The sequence below is a fragment of the Carcharhinus amblyrhynchos genome, chromosome 18 (genome assembly GCF_965287045.1).
Source record: "Carcharhinus amblyrhynchos chromosome 18, sCarAmb.v2.hapA, whole genome shotgun sequence".
Classification (NCBI taxonomy): Eukaryota; Metazoa; Chordata; class Chondrichthyes; order Carcharhiniformes; family Carcharhinidae; genus Carcharhinus; species Carcharhinus amblyrhynchos.
Genome location: NC_137341.1, coordinates 8863155 through 8890095, shown reverse-complemented (window position 1 = coordinate 8890095; position 26941 = coordinate 8863155). Strand labels below are relative to the sequence as shown.

Below are 26941 nucleotides of genomic sequence, written 5' to 3'. Positions count from 1 at the left end.
TGAGGAAGAGATTATTGTCATCACACCAGTTCATCAAATTCTCTACATCTTTCCTGTACTCCATCAAGTCATTGTTCGAGATCCAACCACTATGGTCGTGTCATCAGCAAATTTGAAAATCGAGTTGGAGGGGAATTTGGCCGCGTAAACACCAGTGTATTAGTATAGTCAGGGGCTGAGGACACAGCCTTGTGGGGCACCGGTGTTGAGGATGACTGTGGAGGAGGTGTTGCATATCCTTACTGATTGCAGATGTGGGTTAGGGAATTCAGGATCCAGTCACAGAGGGAGGAGCCCAGCCCCAGGTCACGGAATTTGGAGATGAGTTTCATGGGAATAATAGTGTTGAAGGCTGAGCTGCAGTCAATAAATAGGAGTCTGACAGAGGTGGCTTTGTTATCTAAGTATTCCAAGGTTGAGTGCAGGGCCAGGAAGATGGCGTCTACTGTGGACCGGTTGCAGTGGTAGGTGAACTGTAGTGGATCCAGGCAATCTGGGAGGCTGGAATTGATTCGTGCCATGACTAGCCTTTCAAAACATTTCATAACGATAGATGTCAGAGCCACTGGCCAATAGTCATTAAGACACACGGCTTGGCTTTTCTTAGATACCAAGATGATGGTCATCTTGAATCAGGTAGGGAGCTTAGATTGTTGTAAACAGTGGTTGAAGATGTCACGAATACCCCTGCCAGCCGATCCACGCGGGATCTGAATGCTCACTGGGGTGCTGCTCTGTGATTGGTCAGTGTGGGAAATGGATCCTGCGCTGTGATTGGTTAGTGTGGGGAATGGATCTTGGACTGTGGTTGGTGTGGGGAATGGATCCTGCACAGTGATTGGTTAGTGTGGGGAATGGATCTTGGACTGTGATTGGTTGGTGTGGGGACTGGATCCTGCACTGTGACTGGTTAGTTTGGGGGGGTGGAGCCTGCGCTGTGATTGGTTAGTGTGGGGTGTGGTTCTTGTGTTGTGAGTGGTTAGTATGGGGAGCGGCTCCTGTGCTGTGATTGGGTAATGTGGTGGGAGGGGGTGAATCCTGGACTGTGATTGGTTAGTGGGGGGGGAAACAGCTGTGGTTGGTGGGTGCCGATTGTTCCCAGAATGCTGTGGGTCCAAGATGGCGGCGCTCAGGCCGGGACCGTTGGGAGGAATCCCGGATCCGGCGGAGAGTGACGGCGAGAAGCGGCGGAGACCGTGCCGGGCCTGTGTGGACTTCAGCAGCTGGATCCGGCAGCAGAGGAAGCAGGAGCTGGCGGCGGTGAGCGGGAGAAATGGGGAGGGAGAAGTGTTGGTAGGAAGACGAGCAGGGGGGATGGGGGGGGGGGGATGATTGGGGGGGGGGGGGATGTGTCATCACATTGTGTCTCCACCGATGCATGTACAGTTTTTCCTACTGCTGACACTGTGCAGTTGTTTACTAGTGCCAATACTGAATTTCATCTAAATATTGTCACACTCAGTCCCTGCAGTTCGGAGCTGTTATTTCTGTCACTAGTCCCTTTGCTGCCCCTCTCTTACCCCTTTCTTGTATCCTCGTATTTCTCCTTCGTTTGCAGTCCCTCCCTAACCAATACCTATTTCTCCTTTATGAATACTCCAGAAGAGTTTCCAACACTTCCCATTGCTCCTGGAGTTTGTTGCTTGCACTGCGCTTTCTGACTGGATTGAACTCGATAGCTGTATATCTCCCCCTGCCCCCTTCGAGTTTAAGGAGTGCAGCTGCCTAGGATATCGCTGGCTTTGTGGTCATAGATGTTTCGGCTATGTTTGTGGGTTGTGCGCCTCTGCAGTTAAAAACTCATGATGTGGAGATGCTGGTATTAGACTGGGGTAAATGCAGTAAGAAGTCTTACAACATCAGTTTAAAGTCCAATAGGTTTATTTGGTAGTCCCCACTCACCTGACAAAGGAGCAGCGCTCCAAAAGCTAGTGGCGTTTACTACCAAATAAACCTGTTGGACTTGAACCTGGTGTTGTGAGACTTCTTACTGTGTTGAAAACCCAGCCAGGGAACAAGGCTTCTCATCTTCCCTCCTGATTCTTTTGCCAGATATCTGCAATATGTGTCCTCTGGTTACTGACCTGCCACCACAGCAGTTTCTCTTTATTTATTCTTAGCAAAACACCTTATGGTTTTGGATACCTCCTACTCAATCTCCCCTTAACCTTCCCTTCTCTAAAGAGGACATGCCCAACATCTGTAATGCCTCCACATATCTGAAGTCCCTGATGCATTTTTAAAGATGTTTGTGACAGTCTTCCTAAAGTGAGATACCTTTCATCATTCAATTTCACTCTCCTGAGATCTTCAATGAATTCATGAACGACATTGATTTGAATTTTAAACAGAACTTAGTGAATAGACCCTAATCCAATGTGTCCCCTTGGAAAAATGCAACTTTGCAACGCCGTACTTGTTTTAAATAAATAGTTCTTGCACAGATGTGGCAAGTTTTTAGAAGTTGAATGTGTCTCAGTGCTTGTGAACTGCTCATGTCTAAATACAAAGTCTTTGCTTCATTCTGTTTAATGCTGTAAGATTTGTAACTTTTTAGATTCGCTATACTTGTTCAACTACAGGGTGTTGCAGAAGATCTGGTTAAAGAGCGTCCTGTCGAATGCCCTTTAGACCGTGAGGAATTGGGAAGAAGCACTTGGTCCTTCCTACATACAATGGCAGCTTATTACCCAGACAAGCCCACCAATAATCAACAGGAGGACATGAAGCAGTTTATTTCTTTGTTTTCCAAGTTCTTTCCTTGTGATGAGTGTGCAGAGGACTTGAGAGAGAGGTCAGTGTGTATTGCTAATTCGTATTTTATTTTGTTAGCTGGTTACTGGGAGAATTCTTTGACTGACTGTTGCAGGGTACTTTCTCTCTGAGCTAACTGGGATTAAAATTGTATCAAAGCTAACTGAACAGCAAAAGTAAATCTCACACTGGAGTTTTAATCCTATAAAAATGAGCACCAAAAAAATAGAAATAACTTGAAACAATCTCTGTTTTCTTAATTCACATTATTCACTTGCCTTTTTTAAGAGTTTTAATTATCTTTCTTTTATTAAGCTGTTCCTCCCTGCCTCTCTCTCCCTCCCTCTCCCTCCCTCTCCTTATCTTTTTGGATAGGTTAAATTGGCTTTTGTTTTTAATTTGGTGGCACAGTGGTTAGCATTGCTGCCTCATAGTGCCAGGGACCTGGATTCGGTTCGTGGCTTGGGTCAATGTCTGTGTGGAGTCTGCATGTTCGCCTTGTATCTGCATGGTTCCCTCCCACAGTCTGAAACATGTGCTGGTTAGGTGCATTGGCCGTGCTAAATTCTCCCTCCGTGTGCCCAAACAGGTGCCAGAGTGTACCGACTAGGGGATTTTCACAGTAACTTCATTGCAGTGTTAATATCAGCCTATTTGTGATACTGCTCAATAAAATTAAACTTACAAACACTCGTGCTGTTCATCTTGGTTTAATCAACTTTGGCGAAACTTGTTTGACCAAAACCTGATCCAGTTTATTTAAAGGAAAAGCAAACATGGACGTGGCTAGCACATTAAGTTTTCCCACTTTAGTTTACCTCTCACTCTGGTTTTCACTCATTCCCTGTCTTCCTGAAGGGCAGCTGGAAAATACCAAGCAGTCATCATTATTTATGGTAAGTAATCAAAAAGGCCATCACAGCTGAGCTCATCCTCCACTTTGCCCAGTTTGAACAGCATATGTTGCTGGATAACAATAAGAAGCAGGTCCTTGGCTGTTTTCCTCTCTTCCTGCAGCAGAAACTGATCAGTAAGTGCTGCAGCAGCCACTGCAGTTTGATACACAACGCCAATTTCAACCCAGAATGTCCCCAGCCTTGTGGTGTGTTCAGACACTACGTCCAATTGTCTACCATAGAACCCCGACAGTTCAGAGGGAGGCCATTTGGCCTTTTGAGTCTGCACCGATCACAATGCCACCCAGGCCGTATATCTGTAATCCCACACGTTTACCCTGCTAATTCCACACACACACACACACACACACACACCCCCCCCCCCCCCCCCCCCCCCCGTCACTAAGGGGCAATTTAGCATGGTGAATCCACCTTACCTGCAGATCTTTGGAGTAAACAGGAGCACCTGGAGGAAACCCATGCAGACATGGGGAGAATGTGCGACTCTGCACAGTAATCCAGGAAAAAGTCTGACAACACCAGGTTTTAGTCCAACCTATTTATTTGATTATATATATTGTGAGTATATTATCAAATAAATAGGTTGGACTAAAACCTGGTGTTGTCAGACTTTTTACTGTGTTTACGCCAGTCCAACGCCGGCATACCCACATCATCAGTAATCCAGGGCCAGAATTTTACCCAAGCCCCTGGCGCGGAGAGGCAGCAGTGCTAACCACTGTGCCACCGTGCCGTTTAATATATGGAATACTCGAAGTGCAACAAGTAAATAAAAAATACTCTCGTTGGAGGATAATGTTCAGCTGGAGGCTGATGTTTAAGACAGGATCTGAGGACGATGGAGTTGTTGGACCATGAGTTCATTCTAACGTAGTTGGATGGATAACAGTTGGCAACTGGAGGCTGTGTCCTGAAACTGAATTTTAGGCCGACCCCCAGGTCAAGCAGGCAGGTCGAGGTCATGAAACAGAGGGCGGAGTGGGATGGACAGCGTGTCGGGTGAGGCTGGCCTCGGGTTGCTGACGTAAAGGATTTAAACAGAGAGAGCAGACTGCGGCCAGACCCTCAGCCGAAGTCCGTAGCCAGATGAATCAGGGATTGATAGAGAGGCTGGCTGCGAGCTCGGTGGCATCAGGGAAGCAATTGCAAGTTGCAACGTGACTGCTTTGTTTTTTATTGTCGACCTGAACACTGATATCCATCTGAAAAGAGGTACTTTGCTATTCTGGCCCTGTCAGCAAATCCTGGAGGTTTGTCCCTTTCCAATGCGGTAATGTTCAAGACGAGACAGATTTTGCACAAGTAAAACGTTTGAGGGAGAACTTCAGTTTGGGATCCTGTCTTGATGCTAATCCTGTGTTGTTTGAATCCACTGTTGTAGATTGAAAACAATGCCTCCAGACACCAGCAACAGGTATAAATTTTCACAGTGGATGTGCCTTCTCCATAACGATGTGAACAGACGTGTGGGGAAACCAGAGTTTGACTGCTCCAAGGTGGATGAACGATGGAGGGATGGATGGAAGGATGGGTCATGTGATTGATTTTTGAACTTTGCGTGTTTTATTCCCACTCAGTCCTATTTGATTAATTTATTTCCTGTCCTTGCCGATGTGCTAATACCAGGTTTTGATGACTGTACGCACTACCTTCATTTTTCTGTGCACATTTCCACATCGTCGCTTCGCAATTGTCAAATTAAAATCAATGCTTTCTCGACGTGCCTCCTCACCTGGGGAAATGGGAGACAGGTAATGGAATCATTTCACTTGAAACAATTGCTGTTGTCTCTTTATCCTTTAGGGGGTGCAGTTGCTTCAGAACGCTGATTTGTTTGTGTGGTGGCTCTTTCACTTCTTCCTGGTTAGGTGTAGCGCCAACAGGTGGGTGAGGCAAAAAAAGAGGATATTTAATTTTAATCCACAAACCAAATTTGCCTTGGAGAAGCAGATGTTTTGCTTCTGCATTTCTCCCCTCAGTTGCAAGAAGTGGAGATTTTTTGCCAGGTGTCAATTCAGACTCTCTCCATTCAGACTCTCTCCATCCAGATTTCAAATATCTCATTCTGTCAAATCGCTAACTATGAGCCACACCGTCGTACGGCGAATCACAATAAACCATCACCAGGCTATGAACTAATAAACTGAGTACAGGGCAATTAGCTTTCAGTATGCCTGTTTAAAAAAAAAATTAATTATTTGTGTAAATGCTGGGGATGTGGTAATTCTGATCTTTGTGCAATGTCATTAGCAAAACTTGGCAAACAAAATAAATTACGCCCACATCTCAACCAGTACAGTATCCAAGGTGGGATGTTCTGTACTTGGTGCTTTAGCACAAGCGCCATCACAACTGTGTTATGTATTTTCAAACCTGGTACTGGACTGACTGGATTAAGCATTGAGGCCAGTGTTGAAATGGCAATAACAAAAGTTGGTCGCAGTGTTGAATATCAGTTTTGTAACGACGTGTGCATGTACACTGCAGTATACAAAATATGTAATTCACTGCTATCTGTCACCCATTGCCCCAACCCTATGTTAATAGTGTAGAAACTGTTAGTGGAAAGGGAAGCTTTACTAAGTAATTATAACACTTGAAGAATCTGTCTAAAATATGCCTCGTGTTGGAACTGCCGAAGGTCCTCAGTCTCGGACAATGCTTCCCGAAGCCTCCAGCTTAATATTTGTACGCAGGCTTTTGGAAGTGGCTGTGAGGCACTGAGATCATTTTAATTTTAAACAAAGGAATTAAGATCTAAAACAAAATTCTGTAAAGATGCAATTGAACTTTTTGCACTAAATTTGTACGAAGTGGAACCTGGCTGCAGAGTATCTGCAAACGTTCTGAGCTTGAATAACTGGGTTGTCAAACATCGTATAAGACTTATTTCCTCAAATGGCCATATTTATATCTGTCTGTCGGCCCTTCAGTGGGCCATACTGTTGTAAAGTCTCGTTTCAGGGAGGAAGTGCAAACTGTTGTCTCCCCACACTAATTGATTCTTATCAGCTAATTATGACCACATGTATGTGGATGCAGAACAGAAATAAGGTTTCAAATTCAATTTTTTAAGTAGTGCAGAGATACGAACACCTTGTTGTAATATTTGAGAACAGAGTTAAGTGTGATATTTTGTGTTTCAACTACTCAACGGATGTTTAAGGTTTGTAATTTTGCTAATTTCTTTGGTTAATATTTTTACTGCGAGCCGTGTTGTGCTAAGCCGAGGAATGTGCAGTGTCCTAATGAATTAGTTCAGTTGCCCTTATTTAAATCTGAAGACTGAGCACCATTCTGAGTCGAGGCATGAAACATACGGTAAAATGTAAACGTGCTGATTGTTAGTACGACGGATTACCGTTCGGTTTGCAGTCTGCCCATTTCTTGCGGACTCACTAATGGTGCAAACAGTCAAACGTACAGCAGGGTTAGCCATTTATGATAGGGCACCATCAGGCCTGAACTGTACCATTTATCACATTGTGTGATTACCATTGGAAATAGTGGCAATGGAAGAATTTGCATATTCAATACAACCATGATTTGATCTGTTGAAGGGACCTTGCAGCATCTGGAAAAATAAATGTGATGTCCCTTCATTTCAAACCAGATGATCAGATTATGGGAGCTTGCCATCTATCAGTGCTCACCAAGATCATGCTATTAAAGTTGGGCGAGATGAACTGCTCTCAAATTCATATTTTTTTAAAGGCTGGACCATCCTCTAAAGGTGTCTCTGGGTTCAGAATGGCTAAATTACTGAAAAGTTTGATAGCCCTGAATCTTTTACTATTGTCACTGTTTTGTACTAACTTCCCGCCACTGCGTTATCCTGGCTTTAACTATGTCATCCACGTAAAAATAAGTTTCATCTTGTATCCCGCGTTGATCAGTAAGGTGTGATTGGAATCTATTGCAAGATTTTTGTTCAGAGAGTATTAAGTGTTTAAGAGGGTAAGGTAAACCATATTGCACTAATTTTGAAGAAGTTAACTCCAAATGTGGAAGTGGCTGCTATGGCAAACAGCATTCTTCTTACACAGGATTGTGTATATTTAAATATACTGTACTATGTGGATATGATGTGACGAGGTTTGAGTTTTTTAAAGGGATCCTTGCCTGTGCACCTTCTAGATGTCATTTTGTAAAAAATAAAGAAATAATCAAGAATAGCACACAATGAACTGGCTGCTGGCTTTAACTCGCATTGCTGCAGGAGCATATTCAATAATGAAGCCGTCAGGTTAGACTCTGTACCCTGTGGTACAAGGGAAACTCCCACTACAATGGCCAGTACGCCGCCAGTTCCTCGTGCTGTTTCAATTCCAAGATCTACCTTAGCAAATGGAAGATTTTTATACTGAATCACAGAGTTTATTTGTTCTACTTACAATCAAGTTAAATGAGACTTTTCTGAGATTTTGAAGGGTAGGGGGTTGTAAATAATTGAAATAATGCTGGGTTTAAATTTTATACACAGGATAATTAACTTTGAATCACTCGGTGGACAGAGACTGTTACCATTTGATTGGACTCTGTTACAATGCCACCTCTCCCCTCTCCCTAATGCAACATCTAGCTGTTGAGATAACCCAACCTCTTGTGCCTCAACACCAGCCACTCACCATCTTCTGTATATTTTCCTGTTTTACCTTCCCAACCCTGTAGCTGTTTTGCCTCTTGCCCCTCTTATGTGACTATATCAGGAAGTATTATTTACCTGTTGGGTACACTGCATTTATTCTAAAGTGTCCTCAAGCTGAAGATCATTTGGAGACTAGTCTTTAATCATCTACCCCACCCCATCATCTTTCTGCATCTCTGTATTATGTTGTGCCAGTAAGAATGGTGAGCATGTGCAGCTTGGTCATGAGTTTGGCTCTCAACTGATATAACAGAAGCCTTTTGCTTTATTTATTCTCATCTTGCACTGTTGGACGAGATGAGCAACAAGTTAACGAGTCTCCCGAGGTGTCTTGCAATCTCTCGGTGAATTTTATGTCACTCAGAGTGAGTCAGCGTTTTTGTTTGCAAATTTTTCTGTCAATCACTTATCACAGTCAGCTGAAGTGTGAGTCTGACCAGATTTGCCTGGTAAAATCATAGAACCCCTACAGTGCAGAAGGAGACCATTCGGCCCTTTGGGCCTGCACCAACAACAATCCCGCCCAGGCCCTATCCCTGTAACCTCACGTATTTACCCTGCTAATTCCCTTGACGCTAAGGAGCAATTTAGCATGGCCAATCCACCTAACACGCACATCTTTGGAGTGTGGGAGGAAACCGGAGCACCCGGAGGAAACCCACGCAGATGCGGAGAACGTGCAAACTCCACACTGTCAGTGACCTGAGGCCGGAATTGAACCCAGGTCCCTGGCACCATCACGCTGCCTACTGCACGGCTGCCTACTGAGTTCACAGAAAAGCATTTATATCCTTAATGAATATGCCTTGGATTGAGACTTCAAGATAGGGCTGGTCCCAGCAAGGCTTCATGAACCATCCCACTAAAACAGTAGTCATTAAACGCAGCATTATAATTCTGCAGCCTTCAAAAAAATGAGGGAAAAACCATACAGTTGTTTCCTTTATTCGGCCAGGGGAAGGGAGATTCCCATCCCTATCACTTTGTTTGTTGAATCTTAGAAGTTGGTAGGCTACCTCAACATTACATTTATTGTATCTTCTTGTTCAAGGGCAGTAATGACCTTGATTTTTGTTTCCTGTTTTCTGAAGATAACAGATGCAGTAACATTGGCAAATTTATCACATCTCACCTCCAAAGATAGTAACAAATTTGATGCAGCTCTTTTCGATGCTGTGATGCCTTGGACAAATCTGGGTGCATTTTCTCATGTTTTCCCCTTGGCACGGCATAACCTCATGGGATAGGACAAATGCGGAAGTCTCCAGTGCACCTGGATCCTCCATACTGAGGACACGCGTCCTTTGTTTGAATAGAGGGAAATACGGTAGGATGAGAGAAGAATTGGCGAATGTGGACTGGGAGAGCGCGTTGGAGGGAGGGTCTGTTAAGGAGCAGTGGAGGATCTTTAAGGAGATCTTTCTTGGTGCTCAACGGAAATTTATTCCGATGGTCAAAAAGGATAGTAAGAGGAGAGGTAATAAGCCGTGGATAACGAAGGAGGTGAAGGAAAGTGGTAAACTAAAAGCGGAGGAATTTAGAGTAGCTAAGAGTAGTGGGCGAGAAGAGGATTGGGAGAGGTTTAAATGTCAACAAAGATTGACAAAGAAGTTGATAAAGGAGGGTAGGAGAAACTATGAAGCTGGGCTAGTGCTTAATATAAAAAAGGATAGCAAGAGTTTTTATAAGTATATAAAAAGGAAGAGGCTGGCTAGGGTGAACGTTGGTCCTTTAGAGGATGAGAAAGGGGACCTAGTGGTAGGGGATGGGGATATGGCTAAGGTATTGAATAACTTTTTTGTTTCTGTCTTCACGGAGGAGGACGTGAATAATTTGCCGGGTGTTAGCGACGGAAAGGTGGTAGGACTGGAGGGTCTTAATGACATTACTGTTACTAGAAAGGCGGTGCTCGACAGACTGGAGGGGCTGATTGTGGACAAGTCCCCAGGACCAGATGGAATGCATCCGAGGGTTCTGAAAGAAATGGCGGAGGTTATAGTGGATGCCTTGGTGGTTATTTTCCAAACGTCGCTGGATTCCGGGGAAGTGCCGGATGATTGGAAAACGGCTAATGTTACGCCGTTGTTTAAGAAGGGTGCCAGGCAAAAGGCGGGGAATTATAGGCCGGTTAGTTTAACATCTGTGGTAGGTAAAATGTTAGAATCTGTCATTAAGGAGGAAATTGCGAGGCATCTTGAAGGGAATTGCTTGATAGAGCAGACGCAGCACGGTTTCATTAAAGGGAAGTCGTGTCTGACAAATTTACTGGAGTTCTATGAGGATGTGTCTAGGGCGGTGGATAGAGGAGAGCCGGTGGATGTGGTCTTTCTAGATTTTCAGAAAGCGTTTGACAAAGTGCCTCACAAGAGGTTATTGCAGAAGGTCGAGGGACATGGAGTTGGGGGTAGGGTGTTAGCGTGGATAAAGGATTGGTTGTCAAATAGGAGGCAGAGAGTGGGGGTCAACGGGTGCTATTCGGATTGGCGGATGGTGACTAGTGGAGTGCCCCAGGGGTCGGTGCTGGGACCTCAGCTTTTTACCATTTGTATAGATGATCTGGAGGAGGGAACCGAGTGTAGAGTGTCAAAATTTGCTGATGACACCAAGATTGGGGAACGGCAAATTGTGCGGAGGGTGTGGAGAGTCTGCAGAAGGATCTAGATAGGCTGGGCGAATGGGCCAGGAAATGGCAAATGGAATTTAATGTTGGCAAGTGTGAGGTGGTCCACTTTGGTAGGAAAAATGGTAGGAAGGACTATTACTTACGAAGCGAAAAACTGCAGCAGGCGACGGTGCAGAGGGACCTCGGGGTCCTTGTGCATGAGTCGCAAAAACCCAGCTTGCAGGTGCAGCAGGTGGTCAGGAAGGCGAATGGGATGCTGGCCTTCATAGCGAAGGGGATTGAATATAACAGTAGGGAGGTCTTGCTGCAGCTGTATAGGGCATTGGTGAGGCCGCAACTGGAGTACTGTGTGCAGTTTTGGGCGCCACACCTGCGCAAAGATATTTTGGCCTTGGAGGGAGTGCAGAGGAGGTTTACTAGGCTGATACCAGAGTTGAGGGGGTTGAGCTATGAGGAGAGGCTGAATAAACTAGGCTTGTACTCGTTAGAGTTTAGAAGAATGAGAGGAGATCTCATTGAGACGTATAAGATGATGAATGGGATGGATAGGATAGAGGTGGAAAGACTCTTCCCGCTCAAAAAAGACAATAGGACTAGGGGGCACAGCCTCAAGATAAAGGGGGGCGGGGGGGGGGGGGGGGGGGTGGCGGTTTAGAACGGAGTTGAGGAGGAACTTCTTCACTCAAAGGGTGGTGAATCTCTGGAATTCTCTGCCCGTTGAAGTGGTGGGGGCTGCCTCGCTAAATATTTTTAAGACGCGGGTTGATGGGTTTTTGATAAGAGAGGGGATTAAGGGTTATGGGGAGAGGGCGGGAAAGTGGAACTGAGCAGCGACAGATCAGCCATGATCTTATTGAATGGCGGGGCAGGCTCGAAGGGCTAGATGGCCTACTCCTGCTCCTATTTCCTATTTATTTCTTATGTTCTTACTGAAGGCCTTTCAATCTTATCCCCCTAATGTATAACAAAGAACAGCCCAGCACGGGAAACAGGCCCTTCGGCCCAACGAGCCCGCGCCGCCGCATCACCCTACACCTATTCTACCCTGCGTGTCTACGAATGGAACCCCTAACTTAGCCAGATTCAGGGGAGAATAGTGTCAATTTGGTAAACCAATCAGCCTAAGAGCACATCTTTGGGGTGTGGGAGGAAACCGGAGCGCCCGGAGGAAACCCAGGCAACCACAGGGAGAATGCGCAAACTCCCACAGACACAGGCCCAAATCCATGTATCTGCACAGCTAGCAGCGCTAGTCACCGAGCTGTCGCGGCGCCCATCTACCGGTCCAGGATCAAGCACACACGCCAACACAAAGTACTAGGCCACTCCCAGAAACCTCCAAGAGCAGCCCACGCAAGACCCACCGTGTGCATGCCCCTCGTCTGACAACGAGGTGGACCTCCACCTGCGGAATAAAAAGACAAAAAACGTTAACTTACAAGTCTGCGTTTCCGGTGTCTCCCGAGGATCTGACCTTATTTAATAGCCCCTACTATAACCCTCCATCCTCGTTTCGCTCATGTGTCTGTCTAATTGAACCTTAAACGAGTCCAACGTTCCCGCCTCCACCACCCTACTCGGTAGCGCGTTCCATACCCCCACGACCCTCTGCGTAAAGAACCTTCCTCTCACATCCAAATTATACCTCTCCCCCCTCACCCTTAGATCATGACCTCTCGTATTTGTACCCGGTCTAGGGAGCAGTCTCTCTCTGTCGAGTCTATCTAATCCCTTCAGTATCTTATATACCTCTATCGTGTCCCCCCTCAATCTCCGTCTTTCCAAGGAGAAAAGTCCCATTTTCTCCAACCTTTCCTCGTAACCCATAAAGGAACATCTTTAATCCATTATTGCAGTTTGTTAACATTTGTCTTTCAATTTTAAAATGATAGATAATGCAAATTAAAATGTGACCTGGAATCATACCTGCTTTTCTGTAAAGCTTTTTAAAAATTCATTCTCGTGATACGTGCATCACCACTCGGAGCAGGTGTAGACAACTTAGCCCCTTGAGCTTGCTCCCCCGTTCAATATGATCCTGGCTGATCTTGGCCTCAACTTCACTTTCCTGCCCATTCCTCATAGCTCTTCAAACCCATTGCTAATTAAACGTTTGTCTATCTACTCAAATTTAGATTTACTCAATGCCCCTGGGGTAGTGAATTCCACAGATTCGCAACTCTTTTGCGAGAAGTAATTTCTCCTTATCTCTGATTTAACTCTGCTATCACTCTGCTCCCCTTGTCCTATCACTGTGATCTCTATTTTGTCTGAAAAAAGGAAACATCCTCTCCACATCTACTCTGTCAATCCCCTTTCGCATTTTATGTACCTCAATTCTATCTCCCCTCATTCTTCTGAACTCAAGAGTATAGGCCTAAACTGCTCAATCTCAAGACAAGCCACTCGTCTCTGGAATTAATCTCGTGAATCTCTTCTGAGCCGCCTCCAATACAACTACATCCCTCCTCAAGGGGGTCAAAACTGTACACGATGCTCCAGGTTAGAAGGCTAACATTTATTGCCTGTTTGCCTGACGAAGGTGGCCGCTTTGAGCGTTTAGAGAATTCCAAGATTTTGACGTGGTAATGTCGAAGTCTGTAAATATATTTATTCATTAATGGCAACGGAATGTTCTGATTGGCATCTCCTTGACTTAAGAGGAAGATGACAGCTCACTTGTCCAGCATTAGTAACTCCTTTCTTGTCGCAGTCTTCATGGTAAAGAGATAATTAAAAAGAAAATCTCCTTTTGTCATGCAGATCGGTTGGAAACTTCTTTTTCCCGTATCTGCAAAGCAGAATACATTCACAAGTGAGAGGATCGGTAATGAAGGTACAAAGGGGAAGCCATGTAGGAAGTTTTATCACAATAAGAAGTCTCACAACACCAGTTTAAAGTCAAGTGAGTGGACGAAGGGGCAGAGCCCCGCAAGCTAGTAGGGTTTACTACCAAATAAACCTGTTGGACTTTAACCTGGTGTTGTGAGACTTCTTACTGTGTTTACCCCAGTCCAACGCTGGCATGATGAGGTTTTATCAAGCAGGCTATTGTTCATTTATGAAGTGTTGCTGATAAAAATTAGTTTTCTACAAAGCAATTTTCATCTCAAGAATGGGTGTACAGGGGCTTTGTAATTCAGTTATTGTAATCGCTTTGTTTCACCCACGCAAATGTTTCCTTAGCAACTGCACCACCACCAGTGAGCACCAACGATTTAAACAATTAATAAGGATCAGGAGCGACAGACGGTGAAGTAATGGTAGAATTTCCTCTTTTAGTTCTACTTTTTGAACAAGTCACAATCGATCCTCTCAATTGCATGTCTATTTTAGACCTTTTTTGTTAGATTTGAAAATGAGCAAAGATATTTCTTATTTATATCCCAGGTTTGTAAAACCCAGCTTAGTTTCATTGTTTACTTGACTCCAGCCATTGAATAAATATCCCATTCAGTAAATTCCTGATGTATGTATCTTGTCTCTTGTTTGAAATGAGTTGCATGCAATTCCAGTTAACCACTACAGGTGAAGCTCCCTCTCTCTCTCTTTCTCCCCCCACCCAATGCTATGAGGCAGCGAGCTCCATGATTTTGACCCAGTGACGATATGAACTTTGATAGCATGTGAATTTATTTCCTTGTTCGTGGTGAGAAAATGTTTGTTTGTTTGTTTATTTATTTATTAGTGTCATAAGTAGGCTTACGTTTAACACTGCAATGGAGTTACTGTGAAAATCCCCAAGTTGCCACACTGTGGTGCCTGTTCAGCTACACCGAGGAAGAATTTAGCACGGCCGATGCACCTAACCAGCGCGTCTTCCGGACTGTGGGACGGAACCAGACCACTGGGAGGAAATCCATGCAGGCGTGGGGAGAACGTGCAGACTCGACAAAGACGGTGATCCAAGCTGGGAATCGAACCCTAGTCCCTGGCGCTGTGAGGCAGCAATGCTAACCACAGTGCCACCATACCAGTAAGTGTTTTGAGTTGTCTTTAAAAGCATCAAGAACCCATTTCCTGCAACACTCTTCACTGTAACAAGATAATTTTAGAAAAACATGTCCTTTTGAGGGGAGAAGAATTTTGCATCAATTGGAAACTTTAACAATTGGAAAACAGAATTTGTTCACTGTGAAAGGATCAGTAACGATGATTTAAATCTTCAAAGGAGAAGGTCACGTTGCAAGTTACATTATCGAGTCCATTGTCGATAGTTCAGTAGATACGGGTTTTCTAAAGATGTTTATAAAATGCCACGTAATAGACTGATTAATGAAAGACGGATTAAAGAAGCAGTGGCAGTGTGGATACAAAAGCGTTGATTGAGTGTGTGATAGTGAGCGGTTACTTATCAGGCTGGAGTGGCTGGTGGTATTTCCCCCTGGGGATAGGTATTAGGGCCATTGCTGTTTTTAATATGTGATTGACCAGGATAGGGGTCATAAATTCAAGGTTTGCAGGTGATGAAGAAAAGAATGGTTTGATAGAGCAGACCCTGCACGGATTTGTTAAGGGGAAGTCGTGTTTGGCGAATTTATTGGATTTCTATGAGGATGTGACTAGTGCGGTAGACAGAGGGGAACCGGTGGATGTGGTGTTTTTAGATTTCCAAAAGGCGTTTGATAAGGTGCCTCATAGAAGGTTGCTACAGAAGGATAGGGTGCACGGAGTTGGGGGTAAGGTGTTAGCGTGGATAGAGGATCGGCTATCTGATAGGAAGCAGAGAGTTGATATCAATTGGTGCTATTCTGATTGGCGGTCGGTGACGAGTGGAGTGCCGCCGGGATCGGTACTGGGGCCTCAGCTATTTACCATTTATGTAGACGATCTGGAGGAAGGGGCTGAGCGTAGGGTGACGAAATTTGCTGATGACACGAAGACGAGTGGAAAAGCAAATTGCGCAGAGGGCGTGGAAAGTCTGCAGAGGGATCTGGATAGGCTGAGCGAGTGGGCGAGGACCTGGCAGATGGAGTATAATGTTAGCAAGTGTGAGATTATCCACTTTGGCAGAAATAATAGTAGGAGGGATTATTATTTAAAAGACGAAAAGCTGCAGCATGCTACGGTGCAGAGGGACCCGGGGGTCCTTGTGCACGAGTCGCAAAAACCCAGTCTGCAGGTGCAGCAGGTGATCAAGAAGGCGAATGGAATGTTGGCCTTTATAGCGAGGGGGATAGAATATAAAAGCAGGGAGGTCTTGCTGCAACTGTACAGGGTACTGGTGAGGCCGCAGCTGGAGTACTGTGTGCAGTTTTGGTCACCGCACTTGCGGAAGGATATATTGGCCTTGGAGGGAGTGCAGAGGAGGGCTCTGCACAGCCTCAAGGTAAGGGGGGGGGGGCAGTTTAGATCAGAGTTGAGGAGGAACTTCTTCACTCAAAGGGTGGTGAATCTCTGGAATTCTCTGCCTGTCGAAGTGGTGGAGGCTGCCTCGCTAAATATGTTTAAGTCACGGGCAGATAGGTTTTTGATAGACAGGGGAATTAAGGGTTATGGGGAGAAAGCAGAAAAGTGGAACTGATCCACTTCAGATCAGCCATGACCTTATTGAATGGCGGGGCAGGCTCGAAGGGCTAGATGGCCTACTCCTGCTCCTATTTCTTATGTTCTTATGTGACGTACGTTTTACAAACAGTGAGGATGCCTGGTGAAGGACATGTGACAGATTAATATTAGGAATAACGAGGTGATGCATTTTTGGAGGAAAAATGAGGAGAGACTAAATAAATAAACAGTGCAGTTTTAAAGAAAGATTGGTAACAGACCTGGGGAATTGCACGCAGTAACCTTCGAAGATGGCAGGACAAAGTGATATGCCTATTTAAAAGCAAAGATTAGGCACAGTTTTATTTTAACAATATTGTAGCGGAACATAGTGCAAAAGCAAGGAGGTTGTATTAAATCTTTCTAAAATACTGATTAGGCCTCAATTCGAGTATCATTTTAAAAAAATGTGAAATGAGAACATTGTTGGCAAGGCCAGCATTTATTGCCCATCCCTAATTGCCCTTGAAAAGGTGGTGATGTGGCTCTAGTCAGACTATATTTTGATTTGATGTATTATTGTCATATGTATTAGTATACATTAAAAATATTGTTTCTTGTGCACTGTATAGGCAGAACATACTATTCATAGAGAAGGAAGCAAGAGAGTGCAGAATGTTGTGTTACAATCGTAGCCATATTTGGAGTATTGTGCACAATTTGGATTCCTGTCTATGGAAGGATGTGCTGACCTGGGAAAGGGCCCAGAGAAGTTTCACAAGGATGATCCAGAAATGCAATGCTTGATGTACGAGAAGCATTTGAGGATTCTGTGTCTGCTCTCGATAAGGTTAGAAGGTTTGGGTGCGGGGGGGGGTGGAGGTGGCATGGGTGCGGGGAGATCTCATTGAAAGGCCTGGATAGAGTGGGCGTGGAGAGCCTCGGATCTGAGGGCACAGCCTCAGAGTGAAGAGGTGACCCTTTTAAAAGTGAAATGAGGAGGAAATTCTTTAGCTCGGGGGCGGTGAATCTGTGCAACTCGTTACCTCAGAAGGCTGTGGAGGCCAGGTCACGGAGTGTATTTAAGACAGAGATAGGTTCTTGATTGGGAAGGAGATCAAGGGTTATGGGGAAAAGGTGGGAGAATGGGTTTGAGAAACTTAAAAGTCGTGATTGAATGATGGAGTAGACTCGATGCGCTGAGTGGTCTAATTCTACTCTGAGGGTCTTAGGATGTGCACTTGGTGTGGTGGAGGTACACTCTGCTATTAGGTAGCAAGTGGGAGGATTTTGATGTGGTGACACTAAAAGAATGGCAATATATTTCCAAGTCTGGAAGGTGTTGCTGGGAGGAGAACTTGACCTGGTAGTGTTCTCCTACCAGTGGAGTTTGCAGATTTAGAAAATGCTGGAAGTCTTGTTGACTCCTCTTTTGAGCATCTTGCATTGTTCCACCCTCCTCACCGCTCATTCAAAACCATCATTCATTACTGCCCTCCCAAGTATGATTAAAAATGTCATCACTGAGGTTTCATCATTATCACTGAGGTCTCTTCACTGCTTTCCTCTCTTAGCCTCTGCACAGAAAGACCTCTAATTCTGCAACTTCCATCTCAACTTATGTCCTCTCTCCTCTGAGTTCAGTCCGATAACCTTTTTGGCCATGTTATGAATGCACGTTCCAGGGCCATCAAGTCCTAGAGTGACACTTGAGCCCAGAGTTTCTGGGCAAGATGTAGAGCTGTCACAAGACCTCCTCACCTAGTCCCCAATAAAACCATTACTTTCTCTCACCTTGGCCATTCTCCAAATTTCTCTCTTTTAACTATAAGAGGCACTTGGAAGGAAATGATGGACAAGGGGAGGTGACGGTCGAGTAGTATTAGACGCTAGACGATTAATCCAGAAACTCAGGTAATGTTCTGGGGATCTGGGTTCAAATCTGGGCAGTGCAGATAATGGAATTTGAATTCAATAAAGAATATCTGGAATTAGGAATCTACTGATGGCCGTGAAACCATTGTCGATTGTTGGAAAAACTCATCTGGTTAACTTACGTCCTTTAGGGAAGGAAATCTGCCTGGTCCGGCCTACGTGTAACTCCAGATCACAGCAATGTGGTTGACTCTCAATTGCCTTCTGGAATGGCCTAGCGAGCCACTTAGTTCAAGGACGACAAGGGATAGGCCATAAATGCTAGCCAGCCAGCAATGCTTGTGTCCCAAAAAAACGGTTTATTCATCCGTCACCTGACCTAGCAGGACTACACAAAGCACTATACAGTTCTGCTCCCACTATTCCAGGATCATTACAGAATGCAAAAATAACATCTTGCTTTCTCTATTGCAAGCTTTAACCCCAATATCTTGTCAGCTTCACCCTCACCTTCAACAACAAGAGCGAGGAACCCGAGACAAAGCTCTCCTAAACAGTGCCAATGCTACTTGGATTGTTGCTGCACTCACATTCCCCTCACTTGGTGCTACTTCTAATTTTTTCCAGGACTTTCCAAGCTCAGCTTTCACAGAAATGTGCAGCGTCCCTGGCTGCCCTCAATCTTCTACATTGCATAGGTCATGTGTTTAAGTGTTTAAGTTCAAATTTTTTTAAGTTTTATTTATTAGTGTCACAAGTTGGCTTACATTAACACTGCAATGAAGTTACTGTGAAAATCCCCCAGTCACCACTCTCCAGCGCCTGTTCAGGTACACTGAGGGAGAAATTAGCATGACGAATGCACCTAACGGCACGTCTTTCAGACTGTGGGAGGAAATACACGCGGACACATGGAGAACATGTTCTCCCCGTGTCTGCTTGGGTTCCCTCTGGGTGCTCCGGTTTTCCCCTGCAGTCCAAAAAACGTGCTGGTTAGGTGCATTGGCCGTGCTAAATTTTCCCTCAATGTACCCGAACAGGTGCTGGAGTGTGGCGACGAGGGGATTTTCACAGTAACTTCATTGCAGTGTTAATGTAAGCCTGCTTGTGACGCTAATAAATAAACTTAAAAAAAAATTTGAACTTAAACGCTCAAACACATGACCTACGCAATGTAGAAGATTGAGGGCAGCCAGGGACGCTGCACATTTCTGTGAAAGCTGAGCTTGGAAAGTCCTGGAAAAAATTAGAAGTAGCACCAAGTGAGGGGAATGTGAGTGCAGCAACAATCCAAGTAGCATTGGCACTGTTTAGGAGAGCTTTGTCTTGGGTTCCTCGCTCTTGTTGTTGAAGGTGAGGGTGGAGCAGACAAGATATTGGGGTTAAAGCTTGCAATAGAGAAAACAAGATGTTATATTTGCATTCTGTAATGATCCTGGAATAGTGGGAGCAGAACTGTATAGTGCTTTGTGTAGTCCTGCTAGGTCAGGACTACAATTAAACTTAAAACATACATTGCGGAAGGAGGCCATTCGGTCCATTGAGTCTGCACTGACTCTCCGGTAGAGCATCTGACCCAGGCCCACCCCCTGCTCCCTCCACGTAACCCTGCACATTTACCCACTAATTTGAATTTTAACAGTTACGTGCAACTAATTGTGTTTTCCAGTAGATACAAAGCACAGTGACTGCCAAAATGACTGGTTGTTTCTATAGCATACGGACACGCATTGTTTAATTATTGCTCTGGAACAAATCTGAACCAAAGCTTATTGTTTGTCTAAATCGAGGTAAGCCCCTTTAATGCACTGAACATATCTGGTTATTAACACCTCATTCATTTCCTAATGTTCAACGTGTTTATAGCCCGAATTGCATCAGCTCCTCTTCCAAAATCCCCTGTTTGCAATCGATCAAATTGCAGTGCATTCAATTTAACCTTACGAAACCCTTTGCCTCAGACGGTTGTGGATTACAATTCAGGGCACGCAAGAAATCTCAGCAGCACGTTACAAATGTTTCCTAAAGAGTGCTGGTGAGTCATGCCAAGGCATTTCTGTCGAGGCCCTGCAGAGGAGATTGATTGTCCTTTATCAGGGATGAGGGACTTCTGTTGTGTAGAAATAACTCGCGATGCTGATACTGCTATTGTAAGACTTGAGAAGGTTAAAGGGAAATTTAATAGAGATGCTCAAAATCATGAGGGATTTTGATAAATAAGGCAAAGCTGTTTCTGTGGATGGGTCCATCAGTATCCAAAGAACATTGTTTTAAATCCATTTAGCTAAAAATACAGGGTGAGGTGAGAAATATTTTCACGTAGCAAATTGCTACGATCTGGCATTCTGAAAGGGCAGTGGAAACGGATTAGCAACCTTGAAAAGGGAATTAGTGTTACAGACAGCGGAGAGATGATAAGACAGTTCTCCTTTTTTCTACCTCTGAACTAACCATAACAGGATGCGTTTTAAACTATACTGTTTTAACTCCTCGAGTGCTGTGCCTCTAAACACAACACGTGTTTTCTTACAGGTTTAAAAATAGAAAATAAATGTTCATTTCTCAACACCTGAATTTAATCGCAACAGCACCCACTGCCCTACGAATACACATATAATCATAGTCATAGAGATTTACGGCAAGGAAACAGACCCTTCAGCCCATCTTGTCCGTGCTGCCTCCTTTTTTTTAAAACCTCTAAGCTAACCCCAGTTGCCCACATTTGGCCCATATCCCTCTATACCCCATCATACCCATGTAACTATCTAAATGCTTTTTAAAAGACAAAATTGTACCCGCCTCTACTACTACCTCTGGCAGCTCGTTGCAGACACTCACCACCCTCTGTGTGAAAAAAATTGCCTCTCTGGACACTTTTGTGTATCTCCCCTCTCATCGTAAACCTACGGCCTCTAATCTTAGACTCCCCTATCTTTGGGAAAAGATACTATCTGGCTGATCTGTGCCCCTCCATTATTTTACAGACCTCCGTAAGATCACTTCGGTTTGCTACATTCCAGGGGAAAAAGACCCAGTCTATCCAGCCTCTTTTTAAAACTCAACCCATCGAGTCCCAGTAGCATCCTAGTAAAGATGCTACTAGGACTTGCACAAGAAGGGATGATTACGAAAGAGGTAGATGCTCTGAGGTTTTTGTTAACAAAGGTGACTGTTGTCTTTGAGAATGGAAGCTGGAAACATTGCAGGCTGATGATTTCCTTCAGATTCTCTGATGAAAATAAATGGATGTTGTAAGTTTCTGGCAATGCATTCATGGCTCACTCCTTGTATTGGTGGGATTCTGCTTTTGTGCCAGTTGAAGATGTGACTGAGCCCCTGTGGCGAGGTTTGCAAATCAGTAGGTAACGAGATAGTCCCACCTCTCTGCGTGCTTAGTGGATTCTAGGTAGGGTTTTTTCTTTGCTGGCAGGATCTTTTCCCCCTGTGGTCTTTTTGTCTCCTAGACTAACTGACAAGCTGGAGCTTCTTTCAAGATGGGTGTTAATAAATTTGTCACCGGCCAGTTTCTGTCAAGTGGCCACAGTATAGGGTTTCATTCATTCGTGGCACATGGGCATTACTGACCGACCAACATTTACTGCCCATCCGAGTTGCCCAAGTGCAGCTGAGAGTCAACCACATTGCTATGGCTCTGGAGTCACGTGTAGGCCAGACAAGGATGGCAGATTTCCTTCCCTAAAGGACATTAGTGAACCAGATGGGTTTTTCTGACAATCGACAATGATTCTTAATTCCAGATTTTTGTATTGAATTCAAATTCCACCATCTGCTGTGGCAGGATTCGAACCCGGGTCCCCAGAACATTAGCTGAGTTTCTGGATTAATAGTCTAGCGATAATATCCACTCGCCCATCACCTCCGCTTTATAGGTGTTCCCATTTTCCGCACTAAAAAGTGCCTGATGACGTTACCATTGACACACAACGGGGTTTGAATCTGGTCCACTTGCATCTTAAGAACATAAGAACATAAGAAATAGGAGCAGGAGTAGGCCATCTGGCCCTTCGAGCCTGCCCCGCCATTCAATAAGATCATGGCTGATCTGTCGTGGCTCAGTTCCACTTTCCCGCCCTCTCCCCATAACCCTTAATCCCCTCTCTTATCAAAAACCCATCAACCCGCTTCTTAAAAATATTTAGCGAGGCAGCCTCCACCACTTCAACGGGCAGAGAATTCCAGAGATTCACCACCCTTTGAGTGAAGAAGTTCCTCCTCAACTCCGTTCTGAACCGCCCCCCCTTTATCTTGAGGCTGTGCCCCCTAGTCCTACTGTCTTTTTTGAGCAGGAAGAGTCTTTCCACCTCTATCCTATCCATCCCATTCATCATCTTATACGTCTCAATGAGATCTCCCCTCATTCTTCTAAACTCTAACGAGTACAAGCCTAGTTTATTCAGCCTCTCCTCATAGCTCAACCCCCTCAACTCCGGTATCAGCCTAGTAAACCTCCTCTGCACTCCCTCCAAGGCCAAAATATCCTTGCGCAGGTGCGGCGCCCAAAACTGCACACAGTACTCCAGCTGCGGCCTCACCAATGCCCTATACAGCTGCAGCAAGACCTCCCTACTTTTATATTCAATCCCCCTCGCTATGAAGGCCAGCATCCCATTCGCCTTCCTGACCACCTGCTGCACCTGCAGGCTGGGTTTTTGCGACTCATGCACAAGGACCCCGAGGTCCCTCTGCACCGTCGCCTGCTGCAGTTTTTCGCCCCGTAAGTAATAGTCCTTCCTACCATTCTTCCTACCAAAGTGGACCACCTCACACTTGCCAACATTAAATTCCATTTGCCATTTCCTGGCCCATTCGCCCAGCCTATCTAGATCCTTCTGCAGACTCTCCACACCCTCCGCACAATTTGCCTTTCCCCCAATCTTGGTGTCATCAGCAAATTTCGACACCCTACACTCGGTTCCCTCCTCCAGATCATCTATATAAATGGTAAATAGCTGAGGCCCCAGCACCGACCCCTGGGGCACCCCACTAGTCACCAACCGCCAATCCGAATAGCACCCGTTGACCCCCACTCTCTGCCTCCTATTTGACAACCAATCCTCTATCCACGCTAACACCCTACCCCCAACTCCATGTCCTCTGACCTTCTGCAGTAACCTCTTGTGAGGTACCTTATCAAACGCCTTCTGAAAATCCAGAAAGACCACATCCACCGGCTCTCCTCTATCCACCGCCCTAGACACATCCTCATAGAACTCCAGTAAATTTGTCAGACACGACTTCCCTTTAATGAAACCGTGTTGCGTCTGCCCTATCAAGCAATTCCCTTCAAGATGCCTCGCAATTTCCTCCTTAATGACGGATTCTAACATTTTACCTACCACAGACGTTAAACTAACCGGCCTGTAATTCCCCGCCTTTTGCCTGGCACCCTTCTTAAACAACGGCGTAACATTAGCCGTTTTCCAATCCTCCGGCACTTCCCCGGAATCCAGCGACGTCTGGAAAATAACCACCAAGGCATCCACTATCACCTCCGCCATTTCTTTCAGAACCCTCGGATGCATTCCATCCGGTCCTGGGGACTTGTCCACAATCAGCCCCTCCAGTCTGTCGCGCACCACCTCTCTAGTAACAGTAATGTCATTAAGACCCTCCAGTCCTACCACCTTTCCATCGCTAACACCCGGCAAATTATTCACGTCCTCCTCCGTGAAGACAGAAACAAAAAAGTTATTCAAGACCTTAGCCATATCCCCATCCCCTACCACTAGGTCCCCTTTCTCATCCGCTAAGGGACCAACGTTCACCCTAGCCAGCCTCTTCCTTTTTATATATTTATAAAAACTCTTGCTATCCTTTTTTATATTAAGCGCTAGCCCAGCTTCATAGCTTCTTCTACCCTCCTTTATCAACTTTTTTGTCAATCTTTGTTGACATTTAAACCTTTCCCAATCCTCTTCTCGCCCACTGCTCTTAGCTACTCTAAATTCCTCCGCTTTTAATTTAACACTTTCCTTCACCTCCTTCGTTATCCACGGCTTATTACCTCTCTTCCTACTGTCCTTTTTAACCATCGGAATAAATTTCTGCTGAGCACCAAGAAAGATCTCCTTAAAGATCCTCCACTGCTCCTCAGCAGACCTACCTTCCAACGCGCTCCCCCAGTCCACATTCGCCAATTCTTCTCTCATCCTACCATACTCCCCTCTATTCAAACAAAGGACACGTGTCCGGGAACCCACTTTCTCCTCCTCCATCTGCAACAGAAACTCCACCATACAATGATCACTCTCTCCAAGAGGATCCTTCACCTCAAGGTCCCTAATTCTACCCGCCTCATTACATAGCACCAGATCCAAGATAGCTCGCTCCCTCGTCGGCTCCAACACACACTGTTCGAGGAAACTATCCCGGCAGCATTCCAAGAACTCCTCCTCGAGCCCACCTCGTCCAACATGGGTCGGCCAATCAATATGCAGATTGAAATCCCCCATAACTACTGCCGTCCCATTCCTGCACGCCGCACTTATTTGCGCGTTGACAGCCCGCCCCACCTCCAGATCATTATTCGGGGGCCTATAGACGACACCCACCAGCGTCTTCCTCCCTTTGCTGTTCCTAATCTCCACCCACAACGATTCCACTTTCTGCTCTTTGGCTCCGATATCATCCCTTGCTACCACCTTGATGCTGTCCTTAATCAGCAGAGCTACGCCACCCCCTCTTTCCTCCTGCCTATCCTTCCTAAACACTTGATAGCCCTGTACATTCATCTCCCAGTCCCTGTCACCTTGCAGCCACGTCTCTGTAATGGCCACCAGATCGTATCCATTTGTGTCGATCTGCGCCACCAGCTCATCCACTTTATTCCGAATGCTTCTTGTGACAGATAAATTAATCTTCACCGTGGAATTTCATTCTGCTGCCACTTTGTGTGGTCATTATCCATCTGTTTCTGTAGGCGTTTAGACAAAAGTAGCTGTTACATTCCACGGAGAGATCTATTGCATTTCGAGTGCCTCCTCACAGAAAAGTTCCAAAAAGTCATTTACGTTTTAATGTCCTGGCCAGACAAACAGGCTACTTTCAGCCTTGCACACTTTCTGTGTATTGGCAGCCAAGGAGGGAGTTGATCCCTGTGATGCCATCTTGTTATAGCACAGACCGGCAGAGGAGCCTCAGACGGTCGACAAAGGGACATTAAAAGATTAAATGAGCGGGCAAAAACTTTGGCAGGTGGAGTACAATGTTGGAAAATCTGAACTTGTTCACGTTGGCAGGAAGAATAGAAAAGATGCATATTATTTCAGTGGAACGAAGTTGTAGAACTGAGCGGTATAGAGGTTTCTGGGTATAATGCTGTATAAATCACAAAATGTTAGCCTAATGAGTGTCGTAGGGAAGTTACTGCAATCCACGAGAGAAGCTTTTCTCAAGCTGTACCCAGCCTTCCTAAGAGCACATCTGGGATGGGATTTTACAGCCTCGCTTGTCCCGAAACCATAAACTCCAGCCCGAGGTCAATGGACATTTCACCCCTCACCCACTCTGATTCCTTGGTGGATGGGGTGGTAAAATTGCAGCCCTGGAGTTCTTTGTATAGGTTTGTTCTTGTTAAGACTCAGGCCAGAGACTCCAAAGTGTTTTATCAAGTTAGCCTAAACCCAAAGTTTTACATTTGATTTTGGCATTGGTGAGCATAAGGTCTTTCACTCCAGGTGTGATTCAAGTGAACCACTAGGGAGCTTTTATCAAACAAGGTTTATTTAAGAGCAGGGTTAAAGTATAACAAAAAGAACTTCTGCCAATTACAAGACTAAAACGTGACGACATAATTCTTAACAGCTAGCTATCTCTGTTGTTGCAGTTTGAGCACTACCCCCATAGATATAATCCTTAGGAATTAATCAGCGTTAAAATAAGGATGTGCACGTGATACGTGATTGTCAGCTTTTTCATACTTCTAGACAGAGATCCCATCAACAGTTTTCAGATATATCCTCAAAACGGCCAAATCCCAGAGAGGTAAACACAGTCTCTGCCAGCTTTCGGTCTCCAGCTTTCATAGAGGGAGAAAAGAAGAGAGATGCTGCTCTTTCCCTCTTGGCTCCCAGGGCTTCCAAAACAGCAACACCTAGATCGTAGAAAGTCCAACTTTAGAGAGAGGGAAAAACACTGCTGTCTCTCAGCTCTAAGCAGCTTCTGAAAATTAAAACTAAAACTGGACTTCTCTGTCCTACGACCCGAATTGTCGATCACCCCCAATCAAGCTCCGCTCTGCAATCCCAGGGGAACACTTAAACAAAAAACACTGCATTAGTTCAGATTAAAACCAACATGACGTCAATTATACTGCTTCAGTAACAGTAAAGGACAGCAGCTGCAGACAACATAGTACCGACAAAATCCCAGGGTCTGCCGGAATATCCGACAGAGAAACATGATTAAAATACATGTCTGAAAGGTATAGAATCATCACTGTCTCCTTCTTTGAAAAAATAATATATTTGCATTAGAAACAGTTCAGAGAATATTCACTCCACTCATTCCTGGGCTAAGGGGCATCTCTTATGAATTATGTTGAGCCTTACCTCAATGGTGTTTAGAGGAACGAGAGGTGTTCTTATTGAAACGTATAAGATGCTTAAAGTGAGAGGG

General features: G+C 45.1%; 1 protein-coding gene across 2 annotated transcripts; it reads left to right on the top strand.

The window, feature by feature from the left end:
• Nucleotides 1-1104: 1104 nt before the first annotated feature.
• On the top strand, nucleotides 1105-7870 carry gfer (growth factor, augmenter of liver regeneration (ERV1 homolog, S. cerevisiae)). Of its 2 annotated transcripts, none has more exons than XM_080206325.1 (3): nucleotides 1105-1260; nucleotides 2583-2794; nucleotides 5053-7870. In XM_080206325.1, exons 1-3 carry the CDS (start codon nucleotides 1120-1122, stop codon nucleotides 5213-5215), a joined length of 516 nt encoding a protein of 171 aa, XP_080062451.1. In that variant the 5' UTR covers nucleotides 1105-1119; the 3' UTR covers nucleotides 5216-7870. The 2 variants fall into 2 exon arrangements, with proteins under 2 accessions (XP_080062451.1, XP_080062449.1); XM_080206323.1 differs by having other exon boundaries at nucleotides 1105-1293.
• Nucleotides 7871-26941: the final 19071 nt, after the last annotated feature.